The sequence below is a fragment of the Garra rufa genome, chromosome 13 (genome assembly GCF_049309525.1).
Source record: "Garra rufa chromosome 13, GarRuf1.0, whole genome shotgun sequence".
Classification (NCBI taxonomy): Eukaryota; Metazoa; Chordata; class Actinopteri; order Cypriniformes; family Cyprinidae; genus Garra; species Garra rufa.
Genome location: NC_133373.1, coordinates 23,466,208 through 23,485,231, shown reverse-complemented (window position 1 = coordinate 23,485,231; position 19,024 = coordinate 23,466,208). Strand labels below are relative to the sequence as shown.

Below are 19,024 nucleotides of genomic sequence, written 5' to 3'. Positions count from 1 at the left end.
AAAACACAAAGGACAAATAAGAGGAAAAAGGTATATTACATTTCTGAAATATTTTTAGATTTCAAATTCTTACAATTTTTACAGTATATATTATTCAGCATATTTAGCTAGAAAGAATGATAAAATGACAGAACTACAGAATGATAGATAGATAGAACAACAGAGCAAATGACAGAATGATAGAATGACAGATTGATATAACGATAGAACAGTAGACAGAATGATAGATAGAACGATAGATAGAATGATAGATAGTGTGATAGTGAGATACAATGATAGTATGATAGTACGCTAGATAGATAGATAGATAGATAGATAGATAGATAGATAGATAGATAGATAGATAGATAGATAGATAGATAGATAGATAGATAGATAGATAGATAGATAGAACGACAGAACAAACGATATAATGATAGTACGATAGATAGATAGAACGACAGAACAAACTATACAATGATAGTAAGATAGAATGATGGATAGATAGATAGAACGACAGAACAAATGATAATTGATAGTATGATAGTACGATAGATAGAACGACAGAACAAACTATACAATGATAGTATGATAGAATGATAGAACGATAGAACGATATATAGGATGATAGAACAATACAACAACAGATAGACAGACAGACAGACAGACAGATTAATAGATATATTACTATAATAGAACGACAGAACAAACAATACAGTGATAGTATGATAGAATGATAGAACAATGGATAGAACGATAGAACCATAGAACGATAGATAGATAGATAGATAGATAGATAGATAGATAGATAGATAGATAGATAGATAGATAGATAGATAGATAGACCGACAGAACAAACAATACAGTGATAGTATGATAGAATGATAGAACAATGGATAGAACGATAGAACCATAGAACGATAGATAGATAGATAGATAGATAGATAGATAGATAGATAGATAGATAGATAGATAGATAGATAGATAGATAGATAGATAGATAGATAGAACAAATGATATAATGATAGTATAATGGATAGAACAATGGATAGATAGAACGACAGAACAAACGATATAATGATAGTACGATAGTACGATAGTACGAAAGTACGATAGATAGATAGATAGATAGATAGATAGATAGATAGATAGATAGATAGATAGATAGATAGATAGTACGATAGTACGATAGATAGATAGATAGATAGATAGATAGATAGATAGATAGATAGATAGATAGATAGATAGATAGATAGATAGATAGATAGTACGATAGATAGTACGATAGATAGTACGATAGTACGATAGTACGATAGATAGATAGATAGATAGATAGATAGATAGATAGATAGATAGATAGATAGATAGATAGATAGATAGATAGATAGATAGATAGACCGACAGAACAAACAATACAGTGATAGTATGATAGAATGATAGAACAATGGATAGAACGATAGAACCATAGAACGATAGATAGATAGATAGATAGATAGATAGATAGATAGATAGATAGATAGATAGATAGATAGATAGATAGATAGATAGATAGATAGATAGATAGATAGATAGATAGATAGATAGATAGATAGATAGATAGATAGATAGAACAAATGATATAATGATAGTATAATGGATAGAACAATGGATAGATAGAACGACAGAACAAACGATATAATGATAGTACGATAGTACGATAGTACGATAGTACGATAGATAGATAGTAAGATAGATAGATAGATAGATAGATAGATAGATAGATAGTACGATAGATATATAGATAGATAGATAGATAGATAGATAGATAGATAGATAGATAGATAGATAGATAGATAGATAGATAGATAGATAGATAGATAGATAGATAGATAGATAGATAGATAGATAGATAGATAGATAGATAGATAGAACGACAGAACAAACTATACAATGATAGTATGAGAGAATGATAGAACGATGGATAGATAGAACGATAGATAGGACGATAGAACAATAGAACAACAGATAGATAGACAGACAGACATATTAATGATTGATAGATAGATAGATAGATAGATAGATAGATAGATAGATAGATAGATAGATAGATAGATAGATAGATAGATAGATAGATAGATAGATAGATAGAACAAACGATACAATGATAGTATGATAGAATGATAGAATGATACAATGATAGAATGATGGATAGATAGATAGAACGACATAACAAATGATAATTGATAGTATGATAGTACGATAAATAGAACGACAGAACAAACTATACAATGATAGTATGATAGAATGATAGAACGATAGAAAAAAACAGAAAGATAGATAGATAGATAGACAGACAGACAGACAGACAGACAGACAGATAGATAGACAGATAGATAGATAGAATGACAGCACAAACAATACAGTGATAGTATGATAGAATGATAGAACAATGGATAGAACGATAGAACAACAGATAGATAGATAGATAGATAGATAGATAGATAGATAGATAGATAGATAGATAGATAGATAGATAGATAGATAGATAGATAGATAGATAGATAGATAGATAGATAGATAGATAGATAGATAGATAGATAGATAGAATGACAGAACAAACAATACAGTGTTAGTATGATAGAGTGATAGAACAATGGATAGAACGATAGAACCATAGAACGATAGATAGATAGATAGATAGATAGATAGATAGATAGATAGATAGATAGATAGATAGATAGAACGACAGAACAAACAATACAGTGATAGTATGATAGAATGATAGAAGAATGGATAGAACGATAGAACAACAGATAGATAGATAGATAGACAGACAGACAGACAGACAGACAGATTAATTACTATAATAGAACGACAGAACAAACAATACAGTGATAGTATGACAGAATGATAGAACAATGGATAGAACGATAGAACCATAGAACAATAGATAGATAGATAGATAGATAGACAGACAGACAGACAGACAGACAGACAGACAGACAGACAGACGATAGATAGATAGATAGATAGATAGATAGATAGATAGATAGATAGATAGATAGATAGATAGATAGATAGATAGATAGATAGATAGATAGATAGATAGATAGATAGATAGATAGATAGAATGACAGAACAAACAATACAGTGATAGTATGATAGAATGATAGAACAATGGATAGAACGATAGAAAAACAGAAAGATAGATAGATAGATAGACAGACAGACAGACAGACAGACAGACAGACAGATAGATAGACAGATAGATAGATAGAATGACAGAACAAACAATACAGTGATAGTATGATAGAATGATAGAACAATGGATAGAACGATAGAACAACAGATAGATAGATAGATAGATAGATAGATAGATAGATAGATAGATAGATAGATAGATAGATAGATAGATAGATAGATAGATAGATAGATAGATAGATAGATAGATAGAATGACAGAACAAACAATACAGTGTTAGTATGATAGAGTGATAGAACAATGGATAGAACGATAGAACCATAGAACGATAGATAGATAGATAGATAGATAGATAGATAGATAGATAGATAGATAGATAGATAGATAGATAGAACGACAGAACAAACAATACAGTGATAGTATGATAGAATGATAGAAGAATGGATAGAACGATAGAACAACAGATAGATAGATAGATAGATAGATAGATAGATAGATAGATAGATAGATAGATAGATAGATAGATAGATAGATAGATAGATAGATAGATAGATAGATAGATAGATAGATAGATAGAACGACAGAACAAACGATACAATGATAGTATGATAGTATGATAGATAGATAGAACAAATGATAATCGATAGTATGATAGAATGATAGAATGATGGATAGATAGATAGAATGACAGAACAAATGATAATTGATAGTATGATAGAATGATAGAATGATGGATAGATAGATAGAACGACAGAACAAATGATAATTGATAGTATGATAGTACGATAGATAGAACGACAGAACAAACTATACAATGATAGTATGATAGAATGATAGAACGATGGATAGATAGAATGATGGATAGAACGATAGATAGGACGATAGAACAATAGAACAACAGATAGATAGACAGACAGACATATTAATGATAGATAGATAGATAGATAGATAGATAGATAGATAGATAGATAGATAGATAGATAGATAGATATATAGATAGATAGATAGATAGATAGATAGATAGATAGATAGATAGATAGATAGATAAACAAACGATAAATGATGGTATGATAGATAGTACGATAGATAGAATGACAGAACAAACTATACATTGATAGTATGATAGAACGATGGATAGATAGAAAGATAGAACGATAGAACGATAAACGATAGATCCTGACAGACATGTTTCCTTTTCTGCAACATGAACCCCATTATCAAACCATGACCGAATTATCTAGCAGATAATTAGAAAAAACAGCTCCATCATTACACCCTTGGTGTTAATTGAAACTGATAAGAGCCAGATAATAACTTGGTTACCATAGTGATGATGAGTTTAATTGAATAAAAGCCCAGGTGCCTGGCACCTGCAGTTAAGCACACTTACCAATTTAAAAACAAACCACTACGCTCCTACTTATATCACTCTTGACCCAAAATACCTTAATGGCCCTGCTAATTATATTACTATTGATGTTTCCATTGTCCTGGTTTATTTTACAACTATCAATTGACCTAAACTTCTGCAGTAATGGTCATTTAACAAGTTAAGCTTTTATAACCAGATCACTCAGTTCATTATAGTCAACAGTTACCTGTGGCAACTCATAGCTCTCAAAAGCAGCGCCGCCCATGCGTCTTCCGCTTCCTGAAGCTTAGAGCAGATCACTCCTTGTTCTACTTCTCCACTGCTCTTGATGACCAGCTCTGCCTTCCCAGCCGCCATGTTGAGCTTTACCTCGCCCTCTCCCTTCATAAGCAGGATATCCTGGATGAGAGGAAACAAACACAAGTTACAGCCACTGTACAGACACAGACCAGCCATTCTAAAAATATTACTTCCCCTTTAAACTGTATTGGGGAAATGTCAGTTGAGTGTTACATGTAAACCATATTTCATTGATGACAGGACAAAAATGGCCACAAATAAGGAGTGGTACAAAAATAGAGCTTGTTATTTTACATTATATTTATATGTACAAAAATGTGGATTTTTCCAGTTGCTGTTTCCAACAATTTTCCTGCATGTACCTGTGCTTGCTCAAGTTTCTCTTCCACCTCCTTTTTATTCCCCTCCGTGTTCTCCAGTGTCTCTAACTTTCTCTCAACATCCTTCAGCCAGGTTTCCACCGCCTTTAGTGCTTCTTCAAATGCCTGATACTCCTGCAGGTTGCGGAGTTGGCTCCTGGCCTCCTGCAGCAAAGCCTCGTGGTTCGAGAGCAACTCTGCTGCCACACCATTCTCTGATCTAGATGCACTCTCTGTTATGGTGAGAGAGGACTGACAGAGGCGTTCAAGAGATGCCCTGTGAAAAAAAAGATAAAGCCAGCTAAGATTTATTCATGATGGATGGCCACAGAAAAACACAATTACTTATATCTGGAACATTCTCGCAACACATAGTGCCTCATAAACATGCACACAGACTGTCCATATGTACCTCCTCATCAGCAGCTCTCTGTGGATTTCCTCCACTCTTCTCAGCTCTTCTGAGCAGTCGGGGGCTGCAGACTGACTCTCACCCCACAGAGGAGCATCTGTCTTCAGTCTCACCTCCAGCTGTTGCAGCCAGTCGCTCAGCTCCACCACACGTGTTTCATACCTTAATAAAACCAAATACATTAGATTTACCTTTAAATACTATAAAATCTGACACACTGGATTTATTTCCATTCACAGTTCAGTACATGGATAGTTAAATAGGTCATTCAAGGGTTACGCATTTGTAAACTGTAAATACTGGCTTGAAAATAATACAAAAAACAATGAGAAAACTAATTTTATTTTTATGGCCTTATACGAAAGTAGCACATCAATCTGTTTTTCTTTTCTCAAACAAAAAAAAGCACTGATCTACATCACAAAATGTACGTTTTTTCCTATGATTTTCCTGCATATATCTTAAATTTATCTTCCACCTCCTTTTTGTTTAAATGTAGTTATATTAATACAGCATAGTACAGTATCTTAATTTAAATGCCAAAAACACTAAAAATACAGATGTTGTTGAACTGACATCATATTTTTGAGTTTTTGGGCCTTAAAGTAAAAAGGACAAAAACCACTGGTCTAAAATATATTTAAAAGATGGAAATCATATTAGCTAGTTTTTAAGTGAACATGGGAGAATTAAAAAATATTTCACTACTTTGACTTGAGCAGATGTTATAATTTCTTGCCATTTGCACAGGTGGTATACACACCTAACTTCAAAAACTGATTATGTATTAATAAATACTGCAGGTGTTTCTTGTTCCTAATTTGTTTAATCCAATTGAAATTTTAACAGAACATTTTGGTGTATTGTTTTATAATGTATTCATGGGCCACTCCACCGAATGGGTGCCATTTGCTTCTAAAACTCTTCCAAAACAAATCATTTTCTATCTTTTTTTAAGACTGAATCTAGTAGTACACATATTTTCAACTCAGGTAAAATTATTTCAGTTTTAAATGGAAGATAGATGCATTGCATTTGTCAGTCATGTTACCAAAACTCTTATGTCTTTTAAAAAGCATGTTTAAAAATATGTCAACAAATTTCTTCATATTCCCCTTTGGCAGGTGTTTATTTGAAAGGTTTCATGGTCAAAAAATAATATTTATCATAAAAAAAAAAATCACTATTTATCTACACAAGTTGTATTTTTCTAAAGTACACAAACCCGTTTTATAATTTTAAAGGCGACTCAAACCTCAAGCTTATCAATTTTCCATGATTCAGTACATTAATAAATCAAATGACACTACTTACTATATACGAGAATAGGATGTATGAGTAACAGGACTGAAAGAAACTGGATTGAGATTTTAGGATCAAACTAGCAAATACACATAATATAGCCACATGGAATACATGATAATATTATCAGGATACTCAGCAAATTATAGTGATTCGCCAAAGATTACATCTAAGACATCATTTAGGCAACAGAACAGTATATTTATATTGACGCTCCCAGCCACCATTACAATATCATCAAATATACAGCAAAGAAAATGAGACCACATGCTTTAGGTCATTTCATTGCCTTCAGAATATCCAGATGTAACTGTAATTTTATGTAGAAAATGTGTCTTGTGTAATTTTCCCAGTTTTTTAGAGCAGGGAATGTGTTAGGGTAACAGTACTGAGTGAAAACCTGGGGACACAACTAAAATGTTTTCTCTGAAGTATTATAGATTTATTTTGAAGTAAATGTATTTAAAGCACAGATGGGATATGGAGATACACATAAACGCTAAAAAAAAGTGATTTTTGAAGGATTTTAAACAATCAACAATATTTAATGTTAAAATGTAGTGTCTGACACTGGGGACATGTACAAATGCTATATATTTTAGTGTTTCAGGTAGTTTTAAATATTTTTTCAATTATATATTTTAAATTTGCCATTCAGATTAATGTGCAAGACATTTTGCCTAATAATAAAATATATTTTGTAGTTGATTTCATGCAGATTTGTACATATAATGTCCTGGGGACAAAAATAGCACACATTCGGTGGAATGGCCCTCACATACATGTAATTTTACCTTAATCGCATTTTCCATCCTCTTTCCTTTTGTAATACCCTTTAAATAACAAAAGCCAGGTCCTAAATTACATCAGCCGCCAGAAAGTTACATCATTTCGATGGAAAAAACAGCAGAATATTAGCAATGAATTTGATGAATTCTGTGGTTCATCTCACTCAGAAAACATTCCAGCCTATTTGATTTAATTACTAAAACAATTCTAAAGATGATTTAAAAATATCTAAATTAACATTGACCTCCTAATACCACACACTGAGCAATTCCTAACTCTCAAGGTACAGTCATATTTACGGTTTCTGTGTGAAATACAAATAATGAAATAACAAACAGATAATTTTATAATATTGAAGTGAAATGTTATATAAAACTGGTAACTACAAAACTACACTTCAAAAAACCACATAAAATTACAAAGTGAGGATAGTGGATTTTCAGGTTTGTGTTATTGCCAAGTAGATCATTCAGTGTGAACGATAGAATGACAGAACAATAGACAGAATGATAGAACAACAGATAGATAGATAGATAGATAGATAGATAGATAGATAGATAGATAGATAGATAGATAGATAGATAGATAGATAGATAGATAGATAGATAGATAGATAGATAGATAGATAGATAGATGTTTAATGTTTCATATCATCAAACAAATTAAAATATTAATCAAAGATAACACAAGTAAACACAACATGCAGTTTTTTATTATGAAGGGAAAACAAAATCCAAACCCACATGGGCCTGTGTGAAAAAGTGTTTGCCCCCTAAACTGAATAACTGGTTGGGTCACCCTTAGCAGCAACAACTGCAATCAAGCGTTTGCGATAACTTGCAATGAGTCTGTTACAGCGCTGTGCAGGAAGTTTGGCCCACTCATCTTGGCAGAATTGTTGTAATTCAGCCACATTGGAGGGTTTTCGAGCATGAACCGCCTTTTTAAGGTCATGCCACAGCATCTCAATAGGATTCAGGTCAGGACTTTGACTAGGCCACTCCAAAGTCTTCATTTTGCTTTTCTTCAGCCATTCAGTGGTGGATTTGCTGGTGTGTTTTGGATCATTGTCCTGCCGAAGAACCCAAGTTCGCTTCAGCTTGAGGTCATGAACAGATGGCCGGACATTGTCCTTCAGGATTTTTTGGTGGATAGCAGAATTCATGGTTCCATTTATCACAGCAAGTCTTCCAGGTCCAGAAGCAGCAAAACAGCCCCAGCAGTTGGTATGATGTTCTTTTTCTGAAATGCTGTGTTACTTTTACGCCAGATGTAATGGGACACACACCTTCCAAAAAGTTCAACTTTTGTCTTGTCAGTCCACAGAGTATTTTCCTAAAGGTCTCGGGGATCATCAAAATGTGTTCTGGCAAAACTGAGACAAGCCTTTATGTTCTTTTTGCTCAGCAGCTGTTTTCGTCTTGGAACTCTGCCATGCAGGCCATTTTTGCCCAGTCTCTTTCTTATGGTGGAGTCATGAACACTGATCTTAACTGGCAAAAGAGGCCTGCAGTTCTTTAGATGTTGTTGTGGGGTCTTTTGTGACCTCTTTTTGAGTCGTTGCTGCGCTCTTGGGGTAATTTTGGTCGGCCAGCCACTCCTGGGAAGGTTCACCACTGTTCCATGTTTTCGCCATTTGTGGATAATGGCTCTCTCACTGTGGTTCGCTGGAGTCCCAAAGCTTTAGAAATGGCTTTATAACCTTTTCCAGACTGATAGATCTCAGTTACTTTCTTTCTCATTTGTCCCAGGTGTGGCTAGAGAAACTGAACTCAGGTGTGATAAACCACAGTTATGTTTTAACTTGGTGGGCAAACACTTTTTCACACAGGGTCATGTGGGTTTGGATTTTTTTCCCCTTTCATAAAAAAACCCTTAATTTAAAAACTGCATGTTGTGTTTACTTGTGTTAACTTTGATTAATATTTAAATTTGTTTGATGATCTGAAACATTAAAGTGTGACAAACATGCAAAAAAAAAAAAAAATCCTAGATAGATAGATAAATAACCCTAACCCTAAAATATAATAATAACGTTTTATTTCACGTTTTATTATTTTTAGATCGTAGGCTCAGCGATCACAACTTACCCTTTTAATAGTTTGGCACTTTCTTCCAGGGCCCGTATGCGTTGTCGGCATTCCATTACGAATGAATCCAAGGCATATTGACAAGAGTCCAGTTGCTCCTGTATGCTTCCAGTCCCGCATTTAGTGAGATGCAAGAGGAGTCTCTCTCCATCCTCACAAACCTGGGCCAAGCGCTCCTCACCCTCCATGACTTCCTCTACTGCAGTCTAAAAATGAGGGGATAAATGAATCCTATTACATGAGGGACAGAATGAACCATTGTTATTAATAATGTTAAATGGCTCCTAATCCCAAATTTCAAATCCTGAATAATCCGCTATTACTTGGAGGTCTGCAATGCTTCTTCATTGTTTCACTACTGATTGGTAGTTGCCTTATCGCTTTGCTCTGTTGCAATGTTTCATTACATGGCTGAGTCATTTGTTGTATGACGCTACCTTGAGCTTTTGTTGCTTGGCTGAAATAGCAACGGCATCTCCTGCTTGCTCAAAGCAGTCTTCAATTCCAGCCCTCAACTCAGACAGCCAACAGTGAAAAGCACGTGCTTTCTCTAGCAGAAGGAAAGACAGAAAGAGAATGACAGTCCATAAGAAGAAGTATATGTGAGCTGTTTCTGCACGCGGACAGATGGACTGTGTAGGTGTGTATGGATGGAACAGCTCTCTGTTGTCTTAGTAACCAGCCTCAACCAATTCCACTGGGAGCCGTCGTAATGTCAGTGGGAGAGGCAGCATCTGAGACACAGGTGTGTGGCAGTCATGTTTTTAGGAAGTGCAGTGCGGAATCATTTCAATCAAACATAAATAAATAAAATGCCTATTATTAACTATTCATGAGCCAATTTAATGGTATGCGGCTTTAAATCCCATCTACAGTCTTAGTTATAACTGACATGCATACTTTTGTTCAAAGGTTTGGGATCAGTAATATATATGTATATATATATATATATATACATACACATACACATACACTGCCCCTCAAAAGTTTTTTAATGGTTTTTAAAGACATTACTTATGCTCATCAAGGCTGTATTTATTTGATCAAAAATACAGAAAAAAAAAATTTATATTGTGAAATATTACTTAAATTAAAAATGACTGTTTTCTTTGTGAATATATTTATAAATTTAATTTATTTCTGTGATGCAAAGCTACATTTTCAGATTATTACTCCAGTCTTCAGTGTCACTTGATCCTTCGGAAATCATTCTAATATGCTGATGTATTATCAATGTTGAAAACAGTTGTTTTGCTTCATTTATTTGGAACCCGTGATCCTGTGAGACTCTGATCAATACAAGGTTAAAAAGAACAGCATTTATTTAAAATAGAAAGGTTTTCTAACAATATACACTACTGTTCAAAAGTTTGGGGTCAGTACATTTTTATTATTTCTTTTTCTGAAAGAAATTCATACTTTTATTCACCAAGGATGTGTTAAATTAATAAAAACTGATAGTATAGATTTACATTGTCAGAAAAAAAATAATATTTTGAATAAATGCTGTTCTTTTTAACTTGTTATTCATCAAAGAATCCTGGAAAAAAGAATCACAGGTTTCAAAAAATATTTGGTAGCAAAACTGTTTCCAACATTGATAATTCTAATAATAAATCAGCCTTTTAGAATGATTTCTGAAGGATCATGTGACACTGACGACTGGAGTTAAAGCTGATGAAAATTCAGCTTTGCATCACAGGAATAAATTATATATCAAAGTATATTAAAATAAAAAACATTATTTTATACTGTTTTTTTCTGTACTTTTGATCAAATAAATGCAGCCTTGGTGAGCATAAGAGACTTCCTTTAAAAAACATTACAAGTCTTACTCATCCCAAACTTTTGACTGTATCTTAATTTGTGTTCTGAAGATGGTGGATCTTACGGGTTTTGAACAACATGAGGGTGAGCAATCAATGACAAAATGTTAATTTTTGGGTGAACTATCCCTTTAAATTGTCAACAATCAACAATATTAATAAAAAAATAAAATAAAAAAAGCAAACCTTTGAATGCTAGTGTACATTTTATCATTGAATCGATATGAAATATCTATTTTTTTATTATTTACTGTTACACTCACCATTGAAGCGCTGCAGGAGAGCGTCCTGAAGAGACCCCAGGATCTGGCTGCGCTGTTGTGTCACTTCCTCATTTCTCTTGACCAGGTGGGAGACAGCATCACCCAACAGGGTCAGGTGCTGAGTTGGGTATGTTCTACATAGAGCCCTGAGAGACTCACTTGCTACATCCAGACTCACCTCTAACTGCTTCTGTGACCTCTCAACCTTCTAACAGACCAGGGAAGAAAATACGGGGTAAATCATTTTTAATTGAATGTTAAAGGAGACCTATTATGCCCCCTTTTTACAAGATATAATGCAAGTCTAAGGTTTCCCCACAATGTGTTTGTGAAGTTTCAGCTTAAAATAGATAATTTATTATATCATTTTGAAAATGCCTATTTTGAGTGGAAGCAGAAACACGCTGTTTTTGTGCATGACTCTTTAAATGTACATGAACCGCTGCTTCCTGCCCCCTTTTTCAGAATAGGGCAGTGTTGCCAAGTCCACGGTTTTCCCGTGGAATTGTGATACTTTAACACTGTTGCCGTGAGTTGTTTTTCATGTCCGCGGGTTGAAGCAACCCTAATAACACAATATTTAGCTCATGGAATGCTAATTTTACCACCAAAAACGTGTATTTTACCCCCCGGAACACGATTTTTACAGGAGGACCCTCCTCAAAATGCGATTGGGTACTTTTGGGCTAGATTTGAGTAGCAACTAGGCAGGTTTTGTTGTGAAAACCTGGCAACTTCTGTTTGGTTTTGATTATTATGTATATCGTGCTGCAATCATGCGTTTTAAACCATATTAGTTTAAACTTCTTATATAGGGTTTTCTAAACACAAACATCCGAAGCATGCGCACAGAAAGTGTCTGTCACACGGCATGTGAGTACTAAAGTTCTCTTTCATGTCTTATTGCGCTTAAACTGTCAAATACACACAAGTTTATGTTAAAAACTCACATGAGTTACAAAAACAGTCAGTTATGTCTTTGAAGGTAAACAGCATGTTTATATTAGATCTGTGCGGCAGAAGCATAATATACAGTAAATAAATCAATAAATCCACTGCTCTCTTGTCTCCTCTGAGGCTGGGATTCTAAATAGTGTTCTTTGCTCATCTGTGCTGCCAATGACAGAACAGTTAACATACTTTGCTTTTGGGTGGAAACTTGCAGATTAAGGGGCGGTAATATTATAATAAGTTCCCCTTCCTACGATATGTCCCATTTGAATGGTAATCAGGACCTTTGAAAATTCCCACTTGAAACCATAAATCATTGGGAATTTCATTATAATATTTGGCTTGTGATGTGTGCACACTTGCTTAGCCTACATAACCGAATTCTGCCTCTGTATTTAAACAAAATTCAGTCAATTCACTAACCTTGATCTTAACAAAATTCTCTGGGTCAGAGGATGTTGAAAGCTCTGATAGCGAGTCCTCTGAGGTCTTCAGCTGCTCTGAAATCTGGGAAATTAGGTCTTGAAGCTGTTGCCTCTGGGAGTTGAAGTCTTTATACATGCCTTTGGTTTGTTCATATACCTCTGCAGCATGGGAAATCTGCTTTCTCAGATCTGCAGCCATCACCTCAAAAAAGCAAGAACACGTGCTAGGTTTACCAATGGTGTTTTTATTCTCTTTACATACTAGATGATGAAACGTCATGCATCACAAAAATGTCACAACCCCTGCTAATGAATACCTGCAGTTCAGTGTGTACGTGTTGGGTTTTCATCAGTTCTTGTAGCTGTGTCATCTTTGACTGTAAGGTCTCCAATTCATCTTCCTTATTATCCAACTCCAGCTGTACAAACATAAAAATGATGGTTCTTATTTTTAACATACTTTGATATTTTGTCATGTTCTGTTATCTTTTCCAGGATTAATTTGTCTTTGATCTCACCTTGAACTCAGAGAGGCGTTCCTCCATGTCATGAGTGGAGAGGAGACTGGCAGCTCCCTCACTAAGTTCACTGACAGAGATGGCACTCCAGCACTCAACCTCATTGGCCATTTTATTAATGTCATTCCACAGCTCAAGAGAGCGAGCGTAAAGATTGATTTCTGCATCCATCCTCTCGGAGATCTGCACAATAATCAACACTGGCCATAAGTGCATCATATACATAACACAGTGTAAACACACTCATTTCACCAGCAGTCATGCATATATTTCACTTCTACATCACCGTCCAAGCAATGTATAATTTTGTTTGTACTTAGTGTACCTACTACTTTATATATGTTTGTACATTTCAATGCTTTACCTTTCTTTCTTTCTTTCTTTCTTTCTTTCTTTCTTTCTTTAAATACCTCTCTTTTATCTGAAATGGTACTTTTTTATTTACTTATTTTTGTATCATGTTTATAAATACTTTTGTACATTTCAGTGCTTTACCTTTCTTTCTTTCTTTCTTTCTTTCTTTCTTTCTTTCTTTCTTTCTTTCTTTCTTTCTTTCCATAAATACCTTCCATTTATTTGAACTTTTTTTTGTTTATTTATTTATTTTCTGTATCATGTTAATAATGTTTATACATTTCAGTGCTTTACCTTTTTTCCTTTCTTTCCATAAATATCTCCCTTTTATCTGAAATGGTATTGTTTATTTATTTATTTTTGTATCATGCTTATAAATACCTTTGTACCAAATACTTTTCTTTCTTTCTTTCTTTCTTTCTTTCTTTCTTTCTTTCTTTCTTTCCATAAATGCCTTCCTTTTATTTGAACCGTTATGTTTTTTTTTTTGTTTTTTTTTGTATCACGTTTATAATATGTTTATACATTTCAGTTCTTTACCTTTCTTCCTTTCTCTCTTTCCATAAATATCTCCCTTTTATCTGAAATGGTATTGGTTTTTTATTTATTTTTGTATCATGCTTATAAATAGCTTTGTACGTTGCAGTGCTTTACCTTTCTTTCTTTCTTTCTTTCTTTCTTTCTTTCTTTCTTTCTTTCTTTCTTTCTTTCCACAAATACCTCCCTTTTATCTGAACTTTTATTTGTTTTTTGTTTATTTGTTTTTTGTATCATGTTTATAAATTTCAAATTTCAGTGTTTCACCTTTCTTTCTTTCTTTTTTCACTATCTTTTTTATTTGTATTATAAAAATGATAAATAAACGATAAACATAAATAATAAAGGATGCATTGATACTGAAATTCTGACATTCTGATACTGAAATATCAAAGACAGCAACTGTATGACAACCGATAAAATGGTCAATATCATAAATCTATATTTGTTTACATCATCGAAATTAAGAAATTAGGTTTTACAAAAACAAAACTGATAAAAAAAATAATAATGATTTTAACTAGCTTCCATAGCACATTGAGGGCCTATTCTCAATGTTCTAATTAATTTGTTACAAAGTCCTTTGTAGGAGCAATCATTCTTAATGACCAATTCAAGTTTTCAAATGAGCATATTTACATGTTTGACGAAAGGAAATGCTTCCCCTGATTTGATACATCCCTGCCTCAAGTTATTTCATATGATGTCTAATGAAAAGCATTAAATGCACTCACATCTAGCCACTGATCAACAATGGCATCCATCTCCGCTGTGACATTTTCACTCTGAATGCTTTCCTCTGGAAGCTTCTTCAATACACCGGTCAGGTGTTTGCCTGAACCAATGAGCGTATTCAGGTCCTCCTTAGTGGCCGCCAACTCGGGCCTAACCGCTTCCAGCTGAGCAAACAGAGATAACCTTATTACCTGTGTGCTTGTTATCACAATCTAAATCTGTTGTTTAATAGGTGGCACACACACACACACTCAGGCACTAACCCGTGACAGAGCTCTGCGGATATCCTCAGGGTTGTGTGGGTCCGACTGGGCCACAGTGATGGCACGAGCTCTCTCTACGACCGAACAGATCCTGGTTTTCAGGGTCTGATATTCCCTACAGAGCTCCAGCAGGTTTGCGCAAAGGTCATGGCTGTACAGGGACAAACACAAGTCTCAGATTTTGGACACGAAGTGAGGGAAACGTCAATAGAGCTATGAAAGCACACACTGCAGTCTTGGCAATAGCTCAAAACGCTCTTCCCTTTCTTCAGTTTCTTTAATCCAAAGGATAATCTATTTAGAGGTTCGCCCACATATCCATCAAACAACACACACACAATAAACCACATTTAAATCGCATTTAAACATGGCAACAGTCAAAACCTGTCAAAACACCCATCCATCAATGCACTGGCCCAGTCCAAGCCTCTCCCTCCCATAAGTCATCCATTTCAAGTTCAATTTGACAAAGCATTCATCTATCCAAACATACTAAGTTTCAATGGGAACTTAGTGTATAAAGCTTGGATAGCGAAATACTCACTCCTCCACAATAATTGCCCGAATCCGCTCCCAGGTGGACTGGACCAAGGCTACATCCCGTTGGGCTTCTCCTGCCAGCTCAGAGTCTCTGTGGGCCAGTTGTTCTCCTCTTTCTCCCAACCACAGCTGACTGTGCTGTAGCGCCTGAAGCTCTTCTTCTAACTGCTTCAGCAACCACAACCTAAAAAAACCCCACAAAAAATGATTAAAACAGCATAGCACAAAATTAGCTGTCATTACAGTAAAATTACAAAACTCCACAAAAAAAAAAAACACATTTGTTCACAGTAAACAACTAAATGGCTTAATACTGTATAAAGTCTAGGGCTGGGACACGATTAATCGCGATTAATCGCATCCAAAATAAAAGTTTATGTTAACATACTAAATGTGTGTTTACTGTGTATATTTATTATGTATATATAAATACACACACATACATGTAAAGCCTTTAAAAAATACTTATATGTGTGGATAGTTATATTTGTATTTAATTTAGATTATATATAGAATTATAAATATTTTATTTATTTTAATTTAATTTTTATTCTCAGTTTTCTTTAATATACATGTTTGTGTGTGTATTTATACATACGTTATATATACACACAGTACACACACATACAGTATGCAATCATAAACTTTTATTTTGGATGCGATTAATCGCGATTAATCGTTTCCCAGCCCTAATAAAGTCCACATTTTGGGCATGTAAAGCATGCACAACAATTTTACAATAGAAAAGCACACTTTATATAGTATATGACTGTTTCTAATTATACATATTATTATTATTATACATATAAATTAAATATTATATTACTGTTTATTAATTTACTAAAACTGAAATAAAAAAACTATACAGGCATAAGAATATAAAAAAAACTACTAAAATTGACAAAATTACTAAAACTGTAACTATAATTAAAAAGGAAACTATTATTGAATTATTAAACATATTATTAATAATATATAATCTATAAATAATACAAAACAATATTTAATTGTACAGCATTATTTATTTTATATATATTTACATTACACTAAAATAACCACTTGAAACACCAGAGCTCAAATATAATATAATATACACTACCAGCCAAAAGTTTTTTCATGTTTTTTTTAATATGTCATATTATTATGATTATTATTTCGAAAACAGCTGAGTAGAACTTTTTCGGGTTTCTTTAATGAACAGAAAGTTCAGAAGAACAGTATTTATCTGAAATAGAAGTCTTTTGTAATATTATAAGTGTCTTTATCATCACTTTTGACCAATTTAAAGCATCATTGCTAAATAAGAGTATTAATTTCTATAATTTCTTTCCCCCAAAAAAGTTTTTGAATGGCATAGTGTACAATTTTACAAAAGCCTTTTATTTCAGATTAATGATGTACTCAACTGTTTAGATACTGATAATAATAACTGAAGACTGGAGTAATGATGCTGAACATTTAGCTTTGATCACAGTAATAAATTACATTTTAAAACATATCCCAGTAGAAAAAAAAATATTTTATAACTTTCAATATTTAAAAATGTTACTGCTTTTGCTGTACTTTGGATCAAATAAATGCAGGCTTGGTGAGCAGAAGATACATTTAAAACTCACTGTTCAAAAACTTTTGACTGGTTAGAAATTATTGTTACTATTATTATTATTTTAACTGACATTTAAGTGCTTATTTTTGTCAAGGTCTTTTGCGGATGTCAGGACAGATTTGTTTTGCAAATGCAATGTTGACGTAATGAGCTATTTTGTATTAGCTCTTAAACATTTTTGTTGTTGCCGTTTTTGCATTTTTCTTGAGAAGACAGTAGAGATCTGACAGGAAGCGAGTGGGAGAGAGAGGGACGGGATTGGGAAAGGTCCACAAGGCAGAACTCCAACCCAGGACACCCGAAGAGCAACTGCGCCATATGTCGGCACGCTCCCCACCAGGCTATCAGCGCCAACTCAAAAACATTTTGAACCCTGTTTACACCTCTATTCATGTATATAGCACTGTCCACTTCAAATCATACTCAGAATAGATTTTAATACCAAATACTAAATAGCAGCCACATCAGAACTGATGTGAAAAGGCCCTAAAGACAGTAATAGCAGAGAAAACCCCCCAAAATAAGTGCTTGTACCTCTGTTGAAAGGCATGCGTGCTGGCTTCCGTAGGCCACGATATATTAGCTCTGTCCTCCAGCTTTGCCAGACTCCCAAGCAGCAGCTCCTTCCGTCCCCTAAAGGAACTCCACATGGTTGCTAGTGCTTCTGCCTCACTCTGCTTTGTCCCAATGCTTCTCTGAAGCACCTGCACGCTCAACGCTACATCATCCACCAGCCCTCTACAGGATGTTCTTTCCTCCTCGGCCCCCTGTAAATGAAAATGTGCTTTGTTCAGGATGATATCCAGGCTAAGGGCCTCCACCTCCAGAGAGGCTAACTCCTTGGCGAGGTCCACAAGTTCCTGATTTATTTCCCTGACTTTGAAGTCATCCCAGCTCCCTCTTCCTTCAACAGCATCCTGGAATGTCTGTAGAGAGGTTCTGGCTTTATTGTACATCTCACAGAAGTCTTTTAGTTTGAGTAAAGCTTCATCTCGATGCTCTACTAAACTCTGAGCTTCTCTGAAGAGTTGAAGGCAGTCCTCCTTTCTGGTCTGGAGGTTCTGGAGATCTTTTGGGGCTATTGATGGTGTGAGGGCATCTAGATGTGGCTGTAAGGCCTCCAGTGACCTTCCCTGGGTCTGAAGGGACATCTTGTCCTCCTTTAAACCATTGGAGAAAACAGATAATTATATATATTTTCTATTTAGACAATGATGATGGAA

General features: G+C 34.3%; 1 protein-coding gene across 1 annotated transcript in view; it reads right to left on the bottom strand.

The window, feature by feature from the left end:
- Window positions 1-19,024, bottom strand: part of syne1a (spectrin repeat containing, nuclear envelope 1a) — a 187,692-nt gene that overhangs the window by 109,713 nt on the left and 58,955 nt on the right. Inside the window, exons 40-52 of the mRNA XM_073852751.1 lie at window positions 18,336-18,961; window positions 16,200-16,379; window positions 15,656-15,806; window positions 15,392-15,556; window positions 13,767-13,949; window positions 13,566-13,667; window positions 13,247-13,450; window positions 11,873-12,080; window positions 10,221-10,333; window positions 9,784-9,989; window positions 5,603-5,764; window positions 5,194-5,467; window positions 4,758-4,930 (exon numbers count right to left, since the gene is read on the bottom strand). Coding sequence (XP_073708852.1) covers window positions 4,758-4,930; window positions 5,194-5,467; window positions 5,603-5,764; window positions 9,784-9,989; window positions 10,221-10,333; window positions 11,873-12,080; window positions 13,247-13,450; window positions 13,566-13,667; window positions 13,767-13,949; window positions 15,392-15,556; window positions 15,656-15,806; window positions 16,200-16,379; window positions 18,336-18,961 — 2,747 coding nt within the window. The remainder of the gene's footprint in view (window positions 1-4,757; window positions 4,931-5,193; window positions 5,468-5,602; window positions 5,765-9,783; window positions 9,990-10,220; window positions 10,334-11,872; window positions 12,081-13,246; window positions 13,451-13,565; window positions 13,668-13,766; window positions 13,950-15,391; window positions 15,557-15,655; window positions 15,807-16,199; window positions 16,380-18,335; window positions 18,962-19,024) is intronic.